The sequence below is a fragment of the Megalops cyprinoides genome, chromosome 1, assembly GCF_013368585.1.
Source record: "Megalops cyprinoides isolate fMegCyp1 chromosome 1, fMegCyp1.pri, whole genome shotgun sequence".
NCBI classification, from domain to species: domain Eukaryota; kingdom Metazoa; phylum Chordata; class Actinopteri; order Elopiformes; family Megalopidae; genus Megalops; species Megalops cyprinoides.
Window position 1 is genome coordinate 18,425,134 of NC_050583.1, and position 18,549 is coordinate 18,443,682.

At 45.2% G+C, this 18,549-nt stretch overlaps 1 protein-coding gene across 2 annotated transcripts in view; it reads left to right on the forward strand.

Annotated features, from left to right (window-relative positions):
- The window catches only part of pitpnc1a (phosphatidylinositol transfer protein cytoplasmic 1a), a 70,628-nt gene that overhangs the window by 40,321 nt on the left and 11,758 nt on the right, over window positions 1-18,549 (forward strand). For both annotated transcript variants that reach the window (XM_036539940.1, XM_036539949.1), the window contains exons 2-5: window positions 5,732-5,880; window positions 11,633-11,721; window positions 13,033-13,040; window positions 17,245-17,316. In XM_036539940.1, coding sequence (XP_036395833.1) covers window positions 5,732-5,880; window positions 11,633-11,721; window positions 13,033-13,040; window positions 17,245-17,316 — 318 coding nt within the window. The remainder of the gene's footprint in view (window positions 1-5,731; window positions 5,881-11,632; window positions 11,722-13,032; window positions 13,041-17,244; window positions 17,317-18,549) is intronic.

Here is an 18,549-nt window from a genome sequence, read left to right on the forward strand (position 1 = left end):
TTGTGATCTTAATTTTAGAGAGGTGGTACAGACAGTGTACAAAATTCCAGTATTGCATTATTTGTTTATTCCCTTAATGTCTTCGTCCAGGGCAGGTCACAACCTTACAGATGGTAAACACCTCATACCATTGGATTTCCTGTAAGAAATTACAATAACATTTTCCCGAAAATGTTCCAGACCCATAACTTTCCAGTCCAGAGTTTCAACCATCACTCCCCACTATTGCTCAAGATCAACCATGGGGAGTTTCACATGACTGCAGGATTTTCTACTTGAGTCGAGTCATTACACTTTTTTTAGAACAGAAGTGATTTTTTTTACCATTTTGAATTATGACCTCATCTCAGGATAAAATCAGCCTATGAGGATCTCTGTCACAGCATTTTACAGATATTGCAGTATGTGTGGGTGTGACTTTGGCTAATAATCAGTCATTTATTTATTATCTATATCAGTCATTTTATTTATTGTTATAACAGATGCAATTTAACAGGGCATTATAAAATGTACTGCAGAGTAATGTAATACAACTTGTCGCTCTCTAAAAGCCAGCACAAAGCTATTTTATACAAGTAAAAACGGTTCCCTTTGCTTAGCAGCTCCCGCATAAACTAGCCAAAAAAACAGCAGCTAGGTGTGCGTCAGGTCTCACTCCGAATGTGTTCGTTTTGGAATTGCTGATGTTCACCTGCACAGTTAGGATAATGCCCACGTATGAGGTGAGACCAGTTAGTGTGTTTGCCTCCATCTCTGCGTTTGTTGCCCTCCTGCCCGTATCCGTGCGAGATGAGGAGTAATTAGGCTTCTCCACACTGTAAACCGCGCAGAGCTGCGTAACCAAGGGGAGCAGACACTTCTGGGAACGCCATGGCAACCCAGGAGGGAGCAGCACTTTCATCCCACATAGAGCTTGTAGCCGGGGCCGGCTTTTTACAGACCTCGTAAACGAGAACAAAATTTCTGCTCAAATGAAAGAGCTGCAATAAATAAAAAAAGAAACAGCGGAGCAGCAGAGAACAACATCCAACGTTATTTGCGCATTACTGCTCAGCCGCGCCGTTTGAGAGATTCCATTAGCACTGGTGCAATCTCGTGTAATAGGGGAGTGATGGGGGAGGGCAGGGTCGCAGGCACTGAAGGAAGGCAAGTGGACGCACAGGCTGAAAATCAAAGCAATTTGAATATTAATTAAAGTATTGATCCCGGAGCATCTACGTTTTGCGTCCTTCCGTCTTTTCTTCGGTGTCTGTGCCACCTCAATCGAATGGGTGTGTAGCGGCCTTCTTCCTCATCAGGTTTCTCTAAGCTGGATAACTCCAGCGGAAATAAAATAGGTAACGTCCGCTCTCTGGAGTAAAGCTGAGGAAAATGACGAAACATAATGGGTTGCAACGATACCGTTGCCAAAAAAGTTACCGAACGCACAGGCCAATTCGCTGCATGGTGGCGCGTTTGTTGGCGGATTGCTGCCGTGACAGAGCTGTAGGTTTGGACTGTGTTAATTGAAATTGCTGGTGTTTTATGTAGCCTTTCTGAAGTATAGTGAAAGGGAATGTCCCCATACACTTGTACCCTTTCGGGGACGGTGTATGGGGCCTCCTTTTAACTCCTCAAAAGAATTCTCGGGGCTTTCATCAACCACTTGACAAAGGTCTGTTTGAATTTGTCACCCAGAGCTGTTACTCGAGACCCTTCAGAGAACAGAAGTCATTTTCTAATTTAAAATTCACCCAGAAGAGGAGACGCCACTGGTGGATCTATGAGTTATGAAAGAGTGATGTAACGGCGCAGAGCTGCACTGACAAGGCCATCGCTCTGCGTCTGATCCTCCGATGTGCGTTTAGACAGACTGCGGCTCTGAGGCTCTCTGCTCTCTGTACCTACCTCAGCTGCAGTCAGGTATAAATTATAAAGAGAGCTCAGTGCAGAATTAGTCTTGCCAAATCCTGCTATTTCTTTACCAATCCAGGACATTCCTCTTTAGGTTAAAGTCTTTTGATGGCGCTGTTACGAAAGCCAGAATTCCAGCCAGAATTCCATGGTCAAGATCAATACAGAGCGAATTCATTGTTTCATTGTTAACTTATGTTACTCCTTTGTACTGCAAGAACCAAAGGGTGGCTAGAATACAGCAAGCCGGGGTCTGCTTCTCCACAGTGAAACCGCAGCACTCCTCTGATGCTCCTGTCTACTTATGCAGAACAAAATCCCAAGATAGAAAACGAGAGGAAAGCACAGATCACTTGCAAAGCGTGCAAAGGAATACATGAAAATATACAGTACGAGCTCAGCTGCTTCTGGTCTGCAGTCATCACATGGTCTCTGGCAACCTATTGATACGGCCACTCATCCCATTTCAATTCCCCCTTGCTCTGCCCTCCTTCCCACTCACTCTCCTAATCCAGCCTCACATCTGCAATCTGTATGAAAGAGAAAAGAGACAATGAATTATTTACAAACCACTTTAACCTGAGAGCTTTTCATACTTTGTTTCCTATTTTAGGTACTTTTTTTGCGCTTTCTAGAGGTTGACAATGAAAGTTGAATTTCATTAATTAAATTGGCCTCGCCGTCTTTGAAAAAAAGCGGACACGTTTGAATTGAAAGGCGCAAGTTGCGCTGGAAGTGTTGTTTATGAATTATTTGAAAGAGGAACTCGGTGCATCATTCCAAAAACACCACAGAGGTATGTTTCCGGTCTGTGGGGGGAGTCGTGTATTGAGCCAAGCCTTGCAGCGTTCGGCACACGCTGCTTCTTTTTTGTCTGGCGAGTGCGTGTAAGTGGGGAGAAGTGCTGTGTTTTTCCATGAAGGTCATTGCACACATTGCTCATCCGTGCGAGGCTCACCAACATATGTCCGCCACGTGCCGAGGCGCGTCTGGCCGCGCCGTCGGAAAAGTCTGGAACGACGAGCAAGGGCGCTTCGGACAGCGCCAAAGCTCGTCAGACGTCAGGGAGCAGGTAACCGCTTCTGACTGTCTCCAGCCCAGGGAGGGGTGTGTCCTGTGTGACTTTGCAATCCCGGGGCGTCCGTCCCTCCGCCAGGGCAGAGCGGTTAATAATTCATCATATCGGGCTGAGAAACGCCGCAGTTTGGCTTTCTGCTGCCTGTGCACTTTTTTTTCCCCCGTCACTTCAAAATGCACTTTGTCCCTGTGAAACCTCAGACTTGACCGGCACCCAGGCCTGTTCACTCTGCTGCAGCTTTTCACAGCTTTCTTTCACTCGGACTATTTTTCACGGCGAGGGTGAAAATCAGAGGGCGGCAGAAAACATCACCAGGTCGAAGGGGATGGTGCTTTTTATGAAGGCTGCAAAGCGCGCTCTGCCCTGTATGATTTCCTCTCCCCCTCTATAATGAGCTGGTGTGTTCTGGGAGAAGTAATGCTTAGTCTGTATCTGTACTGTGGAGCGGTACATACAGTACCAGTCAAAAGTTTGGACACACCTGATTAAAATAATGGGAAACATGCAGTCACAGACATTTAGGTCTAAAGACTTATGCTTAACTGCTTCGAATTTGTTTTTTTAGACAAATATAAATAGTGAAGTTGATGCCTATGTACGAATTTCATTTCCACAAAAATTCATTTTAAAACATATTTTTTGGCTACTTTGAAGAATCTATAATAAAAGATAGTTTTGATTTGTTTAACACTTTTTTGGTCACCGCATAATTCCATTTGTGTTATTTCATAGTTTTGATGTCTTTACTATTATTCTAAAATGTGGAAAATAATAAAAATAAAGAAAAACCCTTCTATGAGTAGGTGTGTCGGAACTGTTGACTGGCACTGTATGTTTGGAAACCAGAATCAGAGAGACTGGGATTCAGGGGAGTGGACATCTGAGTGTGGATGATGCTCCTTACAGCTGTGGGAGTGGATGGCAAACTGAGGAGAGCGCTGTTCCTCTCATCACAACATAGGCAAAACATCTTTCATAAGAGCACAGAGGGCGGAGGGAGAGGAGGGACCCATGTGCGGTCGTGACTCAGTTCAAGCAAAGCAGAGCACGGGGCTTTTGTTGTCGGGGAGGATTAAAATAATATGAGCATCACAAAAGCAAAGAGGAATCATCTCTGGCAGGTTCCATCTCTCTCTCTCCCTCTCTGTCTCTCTCTTTACCGCTTTTTCTGTCTCTCTATCTCTCTCATACCCCCCTCCTTTTTAGTCCTAATTTTAATTCATTTCATTTTCTTTAGGGTTTTTGTTGTTTGTTTTTGTAAGCACTGATTTCTTATTTTAACCGATGAATGGAAATGTCTGAGCTTTTATTGTCTCAAAAAAGGAGGCTTAAATTCAAATGTCTCCCTCACACACATTCTCTCGTCCCCTCTCTCCCTCTCTCTCTCTCTCTCTCTCTCTCTCTCTCTCTCTCTCTCTCCCCCTCTTTCTCTTAAAATGTTGTGGCCCACAGCTCTGTTTGATGAAAAGCAGTCATAACTGGAGCCACAGAGTCTATCCTGAATAATTTAAACAGTGTTTGATTACACACATAAAAAACTTGGATGCGCTTCCATTTTTTATAGTCGTCTGAATATGCAAAGGAGAAAAGCGAGCCAAAAAGGCCAAACAAAGCACTGGCATGACAGCAGATGGAAAAATGTAGAAACTGCAGAGCTATTTTGAAAAGCTGCACCTGAGTGAGCAGTAGCTCAGATCTTTCATATGAATTTTTATTCAAAAGGTACTCTGAAACGTTCTGTAAAACATCTGAGCCTGGATTTCACTAAAACACAGTGTGGCCCTACCGCCAATTTGAACAACTTTTAACTCTGGAAAAAAAAAATTACTTGAAGTGGAGTAGATATTGACAAATTGACTCTGCACAGGAACTCCAGGGACCATATGACAGTGATGAGAGCTCCAGCTGTCTGACTCGGCAGATAAAAGACTACCTGGTGGATGCAGAGGTGTCACGCGCCATACTGTAGTGAGATGCTGAAAAGCCCTGAACTCGATTTATCACAGGATCTTTAGCGCCTCAGAGAAAGAGGTCGATGCTCCCAGGCTATTCAAGGTCACGGTCCATTGGCTGTTCACTTTCTTTTCTCAACAAGCGTTTCATAGGGGCTCCACTGAGCAACAGAGCACGAGTTTGAGTTGCAGCAAAAGTATCAGGAGAGACTATCAGCTGTCAGACTACCCTTTACCAGGCCGCTTCGGATCACAGATCTGGACTTCCTGTCCTTTTCGCTGGTCATTTTTGTTAATGGTGCCATGACCTGTTTATTTCACATGGATTAACAGCGCTCTGTTGCAATCCTCTGACCCTCAGATGACGTGACCGAATCATAGCAGCAAAGATATGTAAGGCGTGTTGAGGCATTCATTATTTCCAGTGTTGGAACACAGGCACACAGAAACTCTATAAAGCTCACCCCCATTGCTGTGTGGCTGTTACCACTATGGAGTCTTTTTTTGTAAAACAATCTCAGGCTAATTCCAGAGTGTGCTATTCATTTAAGCAACATTTCATGAACGCAAGAACACATTTATGAAAATGAAACCACAGCAAGTAAATAAAAATGGCTTGCTCAGGCTAATAATAAACAGGAGACCAATCAGAAGGGTTTATTGGAGGAAAATCATGTGGTCGCAAAAGAGCTCGCGGAATAAAAGTGAATGGGAGTCACATTGAGGCTGAATGCTTTTGCGCTGCTGTCAGGGATCCTGACGGTGTCAGGCGCTAACCCTGTCGCTGTGTTTCTCTGTGCCCCTGCAGTACAGGATCGGGCAGCTGTACATGATCAGCAAGCACAGCCACGAGCAGAGCGACCGCGGCGAGGGCGTGGAGGTGGTGCAAAACGAGCCCTACGAGGACCCCACGCACGGATCGGGCCAGTTCACCGAGAAGCGCGTTTACCTGAACAGGTAGGTCCCTCCCTGTCCTGCGGTGCTCACTCTCTCAGAGATCGGGGTCAGGTGGGCAGAAGGGTTCAGTGAGAAAACACGTGATGCCTCTTAGTTTTGAAAGAGCAGGGGAAGCCTGGCTGGTGATACACAAGCAGCCATTGCATGATTGGAATAAGCGCCGAGGCAGTGTGAACAATCCAGCGCACATGCTACTCAGACTGAACAGACTGTCCTGTCATAAAATTCAGAATGAGCAAAAAAAAGCAGAGATTATACCCACTGCAAAGCCTCATCAGTCCACAGCTGTTGTACCGGGACACAGAATACCTGTGAATTATTACAGCTGAACCCAGATCTGTGTGCATGCTCACGGCAGCACTAAACTGGGACATATTCCCCGCCGTGTGACTCTTGTAGCTGCGAAGCGGCGCTGTGCTTCACACAAGCCGTATTCAGCACCTGCGAGCACTGAGTGTGACCCTCCAGTCTGCACCACTGAGCCACCAAGGACAGAACTCTCCAGAAGCTAGCAAGCGCTGTGCCGCCCAGCGGAAAGCAGAGGAGTTCTCAGTGCAGCGGACTGACGATCCATTTCAACACAACTACCTGCGTCAGCACTCTGGGCTGGAGGGAACTTATGCAGCTGATGACTCGGCAGAACTCGGGGCTGTCACTTTCCTGAGCACCGAAGTGAGAAAGAGAGAGATAAAGAGAGAAAAGGTACAAGAGGGAAAAATATGATTCACTACTCCAGGTTCAACGCACATACACACAAGCCTGCAGTTCAAACAAAGCATATGACTAGCAGGGCACTTGTCAGGAATGCTCTGGGGTGTTACTCTGCTATGAAGTCTAATCAGTATTCAAGATCGTATTTGAATAATTGAGCACATTGGGATCAGTACAAGAGTCCAAATCATGCATACAACAGACATACACACACATACACACACACACACACACACAGCGTGCAGTGCCTTTTGAGCCTAGTATTCAGAATCTATGAGTGGCATCCATCGACAGAGATTAGGGCCAGGTGGCACAGCAGTCCTGCATCTGCTGGGAAATAATGACATGTTTAGAAAACAGGCACTTAGAAAAATAGTTGCAAATAAAAGAGTGGCTTTTGGCTCTCATCCTGCTCAAACATCCATGTAATCCTCTGAGTTCAGCGCGATCTGACCTTTCAGCCTCGGCGCACTGATAATCGGACTTGTTTACGTCTCTGTTTCAAAAGATGATCACTGCATGCTGGAATAATTAACTTTAAAATGAACATTTGTAAGAATGTTCAGAGGAAAACGGTACTCACCATTTGGTGCGCTCAGAGCCCTTGTTTCGGATTTGGGATGTTGGCGCAGGCTGCTTCCGTCCTCTGTCTTCTCCCATCTCGACAGTTGCCCAGCTCAATGTGCACGGAGCGTGTGCATGTGTGCGTGACGCTGGCACAACTCTCGCATCACTGCCCCGTGATCCCCCCCACCCCCCCACCCCCTGAGCACAGACACCTGATGCCCAGGTGGAATGCCCTTCTGCACCCCGCTGAGGCATTGGATGTGTCCCTGATCTCCAACATGTCCTACCAGCTGCTGCTCTAAGCCCTGGCCTCCATGACCCACATGGGTTATTTCTCTTAGGCACACTCATAGATGCATAAAGTGCCACTTTTCCCATGGACACTGCACTCTGGCTCAGGGGCAGATGGATTACCTCTGTCAGGACCCTCTCAGATGGGTCCCAGATCCGACCATCTGTCATTACTTCCAGTTGAAAAAGTTACAAATTTGAAATCGCTCCAGTCATACACCTCCTCTTAACTTTTCTTGATTGTCTCTAGATATTAAATAGGCTCTGTGCAGTGCCCCCTCTAACCATACACTTTGCTCGCAACACATTGTGTCAACCTCACTTCCCAAACAGGAGGGGAAATTAATCTAACCTGAATTATTCAGGTTTGTGCTCCTCAGTAATTGCTGCTATTGTTGGAATTCTTATTAGCAATGTTCCCCTGATTGGAAGCTCAGCAGGGGGTGGTGTGGTCATGCAGAGCAGAGAGTGACAGCAGACAGTTGAATCGAAAGGCAGAAGGAGAGCTGCCTTGGTTGCTGCACCTTCAGCAGGGCCCCGGAGTCAGCCAGTGTTAGGCCTGCCAAGCATGCCAAGCAATCTCTCCTGGTCATCATTTCAGAGACACATCAGGAATTCACACTAGCGCCAGCTGTCACCATGCAGTGTTAATTTAATTAATCCAGTCGCACATTTTTTTATGAAGCCTAAAGACAGATGGCCATTATTATACACATGCTGCCAAACTTGCTGTTGTAGTTATTCCACTTGTGGCTGAAATATTGAATGGGGTTTATTCTTATTCTTATAAGTAGTTGTATTAGTAAGTCATACTAGTGGCAATGAAGCAATAATTATTTTTGAAATAAATGTTATTTTATTATGGTCATTGATGTGTAGCAATAGAAAAATGTACATAGTTAATTTAAAAGTTACAGAGTAACAGAAGGATTTAGGGAGCACAGGGTGCATTGAAAATAGCTTTTTCAAATTACTGCATGTATTTCCTGTTAAACCAAACATTTTAAAACTTTGACTGGAAGGTTAAACAGATTGACACATCTGTTGTGAGAATTACACTCAGTCATCAAGTCCACCAACAGAAAGCATTCCTTTGCTGTCATATAGAGAAACCCCAAAACTTTTTGTCATTAACCACTTCTGTTTGTACAACAAATGAAATATACTTCATCATACATGTTATTTAATACAGTCAGTTTGTTTGAGCCTTTATGTGCAGAACTTCCACACATACATTTTAGGACTGCTCCACTTGCTGCTAACTAGGTAGCCGCCATGTTGGATATACAAGGGACTGAATGGATCAGTGTCCATAAGCTCTAACTTCCATTTCCTTTGGTTCTGTTTTTCCCCCCATCCAAAGATACCACAATCCCTGACTGATCAGAACCCCTTATCAGCTTCCTCCTTTGACACAGACGAGAATGACTCAGCAGTAATCTGAATGTCTGCTCTTGTGCTAAAAACGTTAATGTTGCCAGCACAGAAGTCAGGCTCTGCCATACATGTTCAGAGAAGCTCGGGCTTTCCAAAAATGAGTCCTGACTGCTACCCCTCAGGCACAGCACCAACTGTATAAACTGCACAGCGGCCACACTGGCTGGGAACAGCACTCGGTTGTGCGTTCAGAGCTGAGGAAAGCTTGGCCCCATCTGTCAGGATAACAGCACAGACGGGTCTACTTCTCGCTGCATCTCATTCTCACCCACCAAGGGCGTGCATTCGCTCACTTTATCAGAGGCTAAATGTCCGTACAACTCTCAAATGAGACAGATGGACTCTGGTCATTTTTCTGATTACTAGGCACACATTTTGCACTACTTTAGGGTTTGGACTTTAGCATACTGTTAGCGGGCCTGTGCTGATCCTCTCACTAATATGCCATTGTACACACATGCAGTTTTTGTCTCGATCTCTCTCGTGCACACTCACGTGGGCCCCGTCTGGTAAAAGTTTGTGCATGGGGAAGTGTGGGATCTCTGCATGGCTGGGTGCCTCTCTCGCTCTCTGTGGTGGCGAGATCAGAGGTTCGAGCCACCTGCTTCTCAGCGGGCTTGAACGGAGCCGTGAAGACCAGAGGATTTCGGTGGGAGTGAACAGGCGCTCACTGGGCTCAACGCTGCCCCCTGCCTTTCGTGCCAGGGGCCTGCATGTTTATGAGAGGAGCCTCTCATGCAGATGTTCACATCTTTTACCCTGGCTTTTTCTCGAAATGGGGAGAGCTGCAGGGTTATTCAGCAGAGACTGCACTCCATATGAGCGGGGGAGAGTGGACGTGATGGAGAGGGGGGACCGCCCATGTGTTTTCAGCCCTGCTTGCTGAAGAACATCCCACATTTAGCCAGATAAACAACCTGATAATCATGATTAAAAAAAAAAAAAATCCGGTAAATGGTTGAGCGGAAATCCGGAGTCAGGAGCACTGCTGTGCTGGGAAATCTATTGAGTCTTACTTTAGCTTGGCTCACTGCATGCACCTCTTAGCAGGAATAACAGTGCCTCATTGATTAGATCTCACTATTCCTTCCAGCAGGCTGAACCATTAGCACTTCAGCCAGCAGGAGATGCTGTCACCAAGTCTTTGTCAGGAAAACAGACATTAATTGTGTTTAACAAATATACCATATAACCATTTTGATTAATAACAGTACAACAAAACATAGTCTACAATTTATAGTAACCTATCTTGGGTTATGAAACAATAACTCATGGGACAGGTCCACAATATATATCCTTATCATATAGGTCTATAAAGAAAGTAATTGTCAAGGCGTAAATCCTTTCATATATGTTTTTTATCTTTGTTATTTATTTATTGACAGTTTGATATATCTGTCTGAATATGAAAAACAAAGCTATTAAAAACCTGCGGCAGCAGAAGCCGCCTAAGGCCAGCTTTAAAAAGGAGTCCAACTTGGCACCTGAACTGTGAATTTGGAAAGGCTGCTGCTGCCGCCCACTGCTGCTGTTATCGTGTGAAATGCTGGGGCTGATGGCGGCTGCGTGGAGCCTCAGAAAGGAGCTGAGAAATGCTCTGCAGGTGCGCACATGCTCCTAGGATTCAGTCTCTCGTTTGACTGCTTTATTCAAGCTCACCCTAAGACGAGTGGAAACTGTCTCTTATTTCCTCTCCGGAGTCATCAATGCACATAATTTGCATCAATTGTTACATGCCGCCTTGCACGCAGATACGGGTTCTCGTTTGATCTCATTTTGAGCGCCTAAACAGAGATGAGGTATTAAGAAGAGGTAGAGGAGATTTGAATTATTATCGCTAAAGCCTTTTCATCAGCTGCCCTCTTCAGATGTCCTCAGGCTTCCACAAATAGATGGAAAGAAATGGGGGGGGATAAAGAGGATAGCGCATACATCTCAGCCTCAGTGTTGAAGACCAACAGGGAAAACCCATCCCCTTCTTTTCAAGTGAACATCCAGCCAACATCTGTAGGCTTCCTCTTCACAGCGCAATTTGCTTCTATATGTTCAATCTGGTGAATTTCTACCCAATTTTCGCCCACTTTCACTAGAACCAGAGCAAATGGGACTCATCATTCAATCTGCTCATCTGAGATGAGCTCTTAGAAATTTCCAGTAAGTAGTGGTGTCCAGAGCAATTAAAGATCTTGCGAGTCCCCTCCCAGACTGGCCCTTTTAGTCCAGTGGTGCTCCAGTGTGCATTTCAGCAGCAGAGTTCAGAGCGTTCAGATGCTCCTTGGAGTTCCCTGATTAGATGAAATCAAGATGACACTGGAACCACACTCTCTCTCTCTCTCCCCTCTCTCTCTCTCTCTCTCTCTCTCTCTCCCCCTCGAAATAAATATCCTTTCCACTTTCTAATACAAGGACAGCTGTTGCACCAGATGAGCAATCTTTCCAGCCTGTGCACTCGGTAGGACTGAGCTCAGCAGGAGTCTAACAGAACACCGGGACACTGAGAGGGCCACTGTAATACAGACAGTGCCCTCTCGCAACCGTGTTATTGAAATAAATGACCATTACCGGAAAGTAGGGGCCATTCCCAGCAGGAACCTAAAAGCAATTTTTCTCCCCCTTTCATTTTGAGCATTGTCAAGGCCGCGGTATGTGTTTTGACCAGCCAGGCTCAACCCTGCTGAATGTGCAGACAGCTCTTCATCTTCAAGGTCAACGTGTCTGTGTAACCCATGTCATCGATGTCTTTCAGCAAGCTGCCCAGCTGGGCCAGGGCGGTCGTCCCTAAAATCTTCTATGTGACAGAGAAGGCCTGGAATTACTACCCTTACACCATCACAGGTGAGACCCCGTGCAAAAGGACATGGTGCTCTAGTTTACTGGAAGGCAGCAGATTACAAATGGAAGACAAGGGCATGCGTACATATAAGCCAATAGGCAATAGGGTCCATTTCCATTTGATTAGTAATGGGATACAGCAATAACCAAGATTTCACAATGGCAGAAAAAATTGACTATGCTTTGCTGGGGGATTTGGGGTGGGTAGATTGGCCCAGGGTTCCTCATTTCATTCCTCTCAGGTACCCTGCGATTCATCAGGCAGCTGCAAGTTGTTCAGATGACAATGACATCAGCAGAGTAATGCCTCTCCTATATTGAGCTCCTGCACCACTGTAGTGTTCTGTGTGGCTCGCAGTGCGAAAATAGCCTTGCCTGTGTGCGAGTTTATGAGAGGATTGCATTCGTCCTGCTTCAGCATGCCTGAGTGAATGCAGCGGTTGTCACAGTCAGACAAATCGAGTATATAATGGGTGATCCCAGAACAGGGTTGTATAAAGGGGGAAAGAAGCATAAAAAAAATAAATGGAACATGAAATACATCATTTCCTTACCCATAAAGGGGCATGGTAATGTGATCAGAGATGTGAAACTGTCATTGGTTTAAAGGACATCGGGACGAGATGAGATTTGCTATACTTGTCTCGAACCCAGAATCAATCGGAGGCCAAGGCGGGAGTTAGGACCGGGCAGTGGGTGTTGTTCCTCTCGCTCCCTGCACTTTGTACGGTGACAAATGACACAGCTGTGGCCATTACAGGGAAAAGTGTTTGGCCGAGAAAGGGCTGGTGGTAACTGCATTGCTGCAGTGCCGTGTTCTCCACAGTAACTGCCTGGCTGGTCGATGCCTTCCTGCGCCGACATCTCTATCTGTTATCTGGGAAGCAGGATCCCGTCAGTGCTATTCCAGCCAATTGGCGAATGCGGAAGAACAGGAATTCTGATTGCCTATTATCCACAAAGCAATCATCATCACAATTCCCTCTGTGAATCGAGTTATCGTCAAAGCTTTAACCAAGCCATCAATTTCAAATCACTGTACACATGTCTTATGCTGGAGTCCTATACTGGGGGGCTAAAAGTGGCACTCTTCTACAGGTAAAAAAAAACTGTAATGAAGAGTAAGATGGTGTTAGGTTTTCTGTATGTGACGTGTGAACACTGACTGTGTTTTCCTGTTTGTGCTGTGGTCTAGAAGGCTGCCTGTGTTCTATGCCATATATGCTGACTGTGACTGACCGCTGATTGGCTGATTTTGTCTTCTCTCTTTTTTTGCCATGCCGATGCCTGTTCCGCGTCATGACGTGACTCAAGAGTACACAGTGAGTATTTTATTTATTGCTTCTATCGATCTCTGTGCAGTGGGGAAAAAAAAGCCAGTCGATAATGTTAATCAAAACACTTGCAAGACTAAAACATGGGGAAACAATAGAAGACAATGTGACAGAGCTGTATTTTTCTCAGGAGTTCCTCATGCATATTACGGTATTATTGATATTCCCTAAAATGACTAGAGGTCATGTGATGCTCACTGTTCTCTCTTTTCTGTCATACAGTGTAACTGTATCCACAATAAAAGCCTGACAGTAGTGATTTCTCCCCTGCCGCTGTTGATAAAGCCTCTTTTCTCACATGAACGGGCAGGTACACACGGGCAACATATAGTGTGTGCTGTGGTGTGAGGTAGGAACATATAAGCACTTTCTGAAAAGGACAGTAGGCTCAATGATCCCTGCAGCTTACTGCTAAAGGAGAGTCCCCATTTGCTTTGTGGCAGTCCCATTTCAGATCAGTCCTCTACGCGTGAGGCTTGTTGGCAAACATTTTTTGTAATGTGTAAATTCTTTTTTTCTGTTTGTTTGTAGCAGGTGTGCAGTTTCACCCATGTACTTTAAGTCTCATACTTTACATCTATACAACTTCTGAAGTTAAATTGTGTCAGCACGATTTCTCTATATCTCACTGAATGCTTCATGAAATGTCATTTAATGTTGTACCATGTACATTCTCTCAGACCTTTAAATTCAAATATAAACATTAGCATTTTAAGCAGTGCTGTTCTATAAAATTATAATTATGGTGCATTACTAAATAGCCTTTCTCTCATGCTGCAGTTCAGCCAGCACGCTCTCTAACCACACTATGTCATTATTGAGTCAGAGACCCAGGGCTCCTCAGTGCCCTGAGTTTAGTCAATGGAAGGGTCACCTTTTGCTTTTAACGGGCAATTAAATGCTTAGTAGGAGCTCTGACCCTAAAACAACCCCATTGGCTTACAAGAGCAAGTTATTTGGAAGCCATCCATCAAGGATTTTTTTTTTGTTACTCATATATATCTGTGCCCGCGTGTGTGTGTGTGTGTGTGCGCGCGTGCGTGCGAGTGTGCGTGTGTTTAATCTGTGTGCTCTTGTGTATGTGTATATGCACAATGCATGAAATCTAGATAGTGATTTTAAAAAACCAATAAAGGTAAAGGGTGCAGACAAACTGAGGATACATACCTTCAGAAATGATTGCTCTACGTAGCCAGCGGAGAGCTCTCTGTAAAAGTAGATGGGTGTAATGGGTGTTTCTGTGTTCGCTGACCCGTAATGGCACATTCAGTTCAGAATTACCAGGAGGATAAACTTCTGACATGAGAGTATGGACATATGCCATTTATTCATAAGCACCTCTGTAATAATAAGTCAGTTATGTGTTTAAAAAAAAACATGAAATGGTCTTTTTTTTTTGGTTAAGTAACTCTAATTATCCATGGTCGCTCTGTTAATGTTTAACTTTAAAATTGTCCAAGCAGTGCTTTTTTTTTGCCTTCGTGACACTGTTTCAAATGAACCAGAAAGAGCCTCTTAGATAAGGACAACACTCTAAATTTAGAGTCAGGGGTTTTGCTTCTAGAACCCTGTTAATATTTGATGTGAGCATTCACCCCATAGGCTGCAGTTCATTCTGGCCTTTCACGGTGGGGCAGAGCAGTGTGATGGCTTGCCCTCACCTCCACAAGTTCCGCGAATTAGTGCCATCTCCAGGGCTAAAGTTAATTTATTTTGACACTCAGTGACCAGCAGAGAGAAAATGAATAAAACAAAAACAACATCAGGAGAGGCTGTGACAGATGATTAGCGGGAATGGGTTGACCGGTGAGTAATCCCTGAGCCGAGAGCGGTGCTGTTTCTCCGTGCTCGTCCCTTTTTAAGCTTGAACCCCCGGGAGCCATTGGACATCGTCATTGGACATCGTCACCCAACAGTACAGCCCTTGAGCTGAATGTACGACGTGTGGAGGAGGAGAGCGTCTCTAATTGGTCTGCCATCAAGAACACGGCAAAAGGTCAACACAGCCAGGAATAGCAGCGAAATTTCTGTGAAATCTGAAGGGCTTTTTTCAGCTGACGAGGCACGTGTCTCATCAGCGGGCTTTTTCTGGCACTGTGCTTAAGGACGACCACAGCGACAGGCCCACCTGTAGCTGGAGGGAGAGTGAGTCAGCGGAAGGGGAAAGAGGCGTTCCTCGCCCCATCGCCGCATTTGATCGCGAGCAGGAAGTTGCTCCATGCTGGCTCTTCCCAGGGTGCAATCCGCCACCACGGTCAGCCGATCAGGCCATGTGACCCCCCCCACCGCAATCACATCCACCCTCCACACTAAACAGGCCAGGATCAAGGCTCAGCTGCAGCAGCCGTAGCAGCGTAGGCCTGTTTTTTACTTCCCTGTGCTTAAAGAAAATAATTTAAAAATGTCAATTTGAAGAGATCTGAGTCCACTGACTGATGTTATTTGTGTGTGCACACAACATCCACATCCATCCTGCAGATGTACTTTGAATGCCATCCAGAGTTCTACATTAAAGTCACATCTGTAACTCATTGAACCTGGGCGGGTCTTTCACTTTTGAAATCAGTTTCATCCTTTGGGTTTTTGTTTCATTGATTGTATGTGATGCTCCCTGTATGCATCTAACTTTAACCTCATAACTGTCATTGCATGAATTTTAAACGGAGTGAGATTAGGAGGTTTTTTGTTTCTCAATTAAGAATTTATTTAGAGCAAAAAAATCACATTGGTGAATGCATTGAAAGGAATGAAATGAAAGGAAAATCCCATTACAGGATCACGGATTTAAGAACAAAAGCAGCTCTGCTTGCCTTTTAATTCCCCTGCACTTTCGATAAACACAGTAGATGTCTGTGCACACGCATCTCAGATGCATAAAAACAATGCCATAAATAAGAGAAAAGAAACCGAAGATGGATTGATGATTTCGCTCTCCGTCAATCTCTCTCTCTCTCTCTCTCGTGCAAACAAAGACACACACCTGCACACACATGTACACAGGGCAGGGAACGTCTCTCCTCTCCACATGTCAGTCTCACAAATCAGCCTTAAGTACAGAGAGCCACCAGGGCCCAGAGAGAATTAATGCAAATGAATTACAGAGATGCACACCCTTTAATGCCGTGAGCCCTCTCCTGTCTCTGTGCTGCGTTGTGATTGGTTCCCTCCTGCTTCCCCTCCCTGCCCACTCTATCCTGTAGTGACAGCGCTTCTGACTTTGATTTAGGTTATGGGGCCAAGAACTCATATCACCAGCCCCGCTTCCTGGGAATAGCTACCTGTGGGGAGATGTTCTAAGTCTACGAGGTGAAGAAATAATAATTATTGCCGAAGACAGGGAAGATAAAGACGTTGCCCATGAACTGCCTCAGCTCCCCTTCGCCCCCGGAGCTGCATTAGACTTCCTGGTCGAGTGCTGCTCCTCTGATCTCTATCATAAGCCTGCTAACTGAGTTGGAGGGATTGCTCTTCCAGTTAGAAGCTACAGAGCTCTTGACACTGCCTGGCTGAGCCTGGAGAAGACCACAGAGAATCTTAACAGGTTACACCTGTCTGCGTCCTCTGGCTGTCAGAGTGTCAGAAAGAATTGCACAGTTCTGTTTGGTCTCAAGGAAGGGCTTGTGAAACAATTGCCTATAATTCAGCACTAGCACCGGACAGCCACACCACACGGTCTCCAGCAACCCGTGCGCTTTAACACAGGCCTAGCCTTATCTTAAAGGGTTTAAAGCGGGCTGAGGTTTGACGAGGTAGTTAAGAGGGCGTGCCACGTGTGTATCGGACATCGGTGATATAGCTCACCTCGGGGGGCAATATGTTCCCTCCAAAGGGCAGGGGTGCTGTGGAGGAAGTGTCAGAGGCAGATTGAGTGCGGGGAGCAGCGAGATGCTCTGCCTCCCCTCGTCTCTGCACTCTGTCATACGCGCTGACTCTGCAGGGTCACACTCCGCTGCCCCGCAGAATCCAGCGTGATTTATCCCGGTCTTCCTCTTTAATTTTCATGTGCCGTTGTTTTTCTTTCACTATCTAATGCTTTCTGACAAATGGCGGGAGGGAAAGGGATGGGAGGGAAGACAAAGTGGGAAAGAGGGACTGGTTTATTAAATCAATGAAATGAACAGCGATAATTGAAGTGCTTATTTTATTTTCAACGTATCCGACTGTTAACAAAAACTGTTTTGTTTATTTTCAGTGCTCCTTCTTGCCAAAGTTCTCCATTCATATAGAAACAAAATATGAAGACAACAAAGGCTGCAATGACAATGTGAGTATATGTCATACACTTACATATGTGAGCGTGGGTATGTGTGTGTGTGTGTGTGTGTGTGTGTGTGCATATTTGGAGAGGTGTGTGTGAGTGTGTCTGTGCTTTTGTGCACATTTTTAAAACTGACTTTTATCCTGTATTTTTTGTGAATGTGCCCTAACCAACACCACCACCCTTCTCCTGGCCTCCGTCAGGGTGCTAAAGACATCTGAAACAGGTGCAGAGGCTTGGGCGGAAATCCCCTAAGCAGAATAGAGGGATATATATGATCCAGTAATAACAATGAAACTATCAATCATGTCAGGAATTAACAGCATTTCTAAATAAATGAAGCCATCATACTTTAGTTTTAGCTCCAAAGCTACTTTTAGCTCAGTGCTTCCCGGTAGCTGTCAGCACACTGAAGACACTAAATCACATTTGATCTCTTGATCCAGGCCAAGTCCTTCCTACTGTTTTCAGAGCTTCCCAGCAAAACTCCATGGGAGTTTTCATAAGTTCCATTCAGTTAGTGGCCTAGTATCTGTTTTGAATCTCTTTGTTAAGTTTTACAAGTATTCAAAGAAAAAGTAGAAACTCCAACTGTTAAAATATGCAAAAAATCCTAAACACTTACAAACAAAACTGAAACAAATAAAAACGTTTCCCTGAAATACACAGTGGAAAATTCCTCAGAGAGTACACATGCCATTTTAGCAGCAGTATTCGTTTATATATGTATCGGTGTGTGATTGAACTTTAGCTTGTGACTCTTGCTGACACAACCCTGTTAGTTGTCCCTCTGGATTTCATCCCATGCTCAAAGTTCAATGAGGGTGAGGGTCTCCACATCAGGTCGTCGAGCTGTGGCGGTTGCCATGGTTGCGACTTAGCAGTTATAGTTAGCTGCTGTTGATGCAGGTTGAATCGTGATACATGACCTGAATGAAAGCCATTTGTCAGCTGTATTTTTCCTGTGTTTGTGACGTCAGATCCCTCAAGCCTTTGCTGAGAACAGCAGGATGTGTGTTTGCATGTGTGTGTACACGTGTGTGTGTGTGTGCACGTGTGTGTGTGTGTACGCATGTGTGCATGCATGTATGTGTGCGTGGGTGTGTGTGTGTGTGTGCCTGTGTATATATGCACACATGCATGTATTTGTGTGTGCATGTACAGTATGTGTATCTATGTGTGCATGTGCGTGGGTGTGCGTGGGTGTGTGTGGTGCGGGAGGACATGTTAGAATTTCTA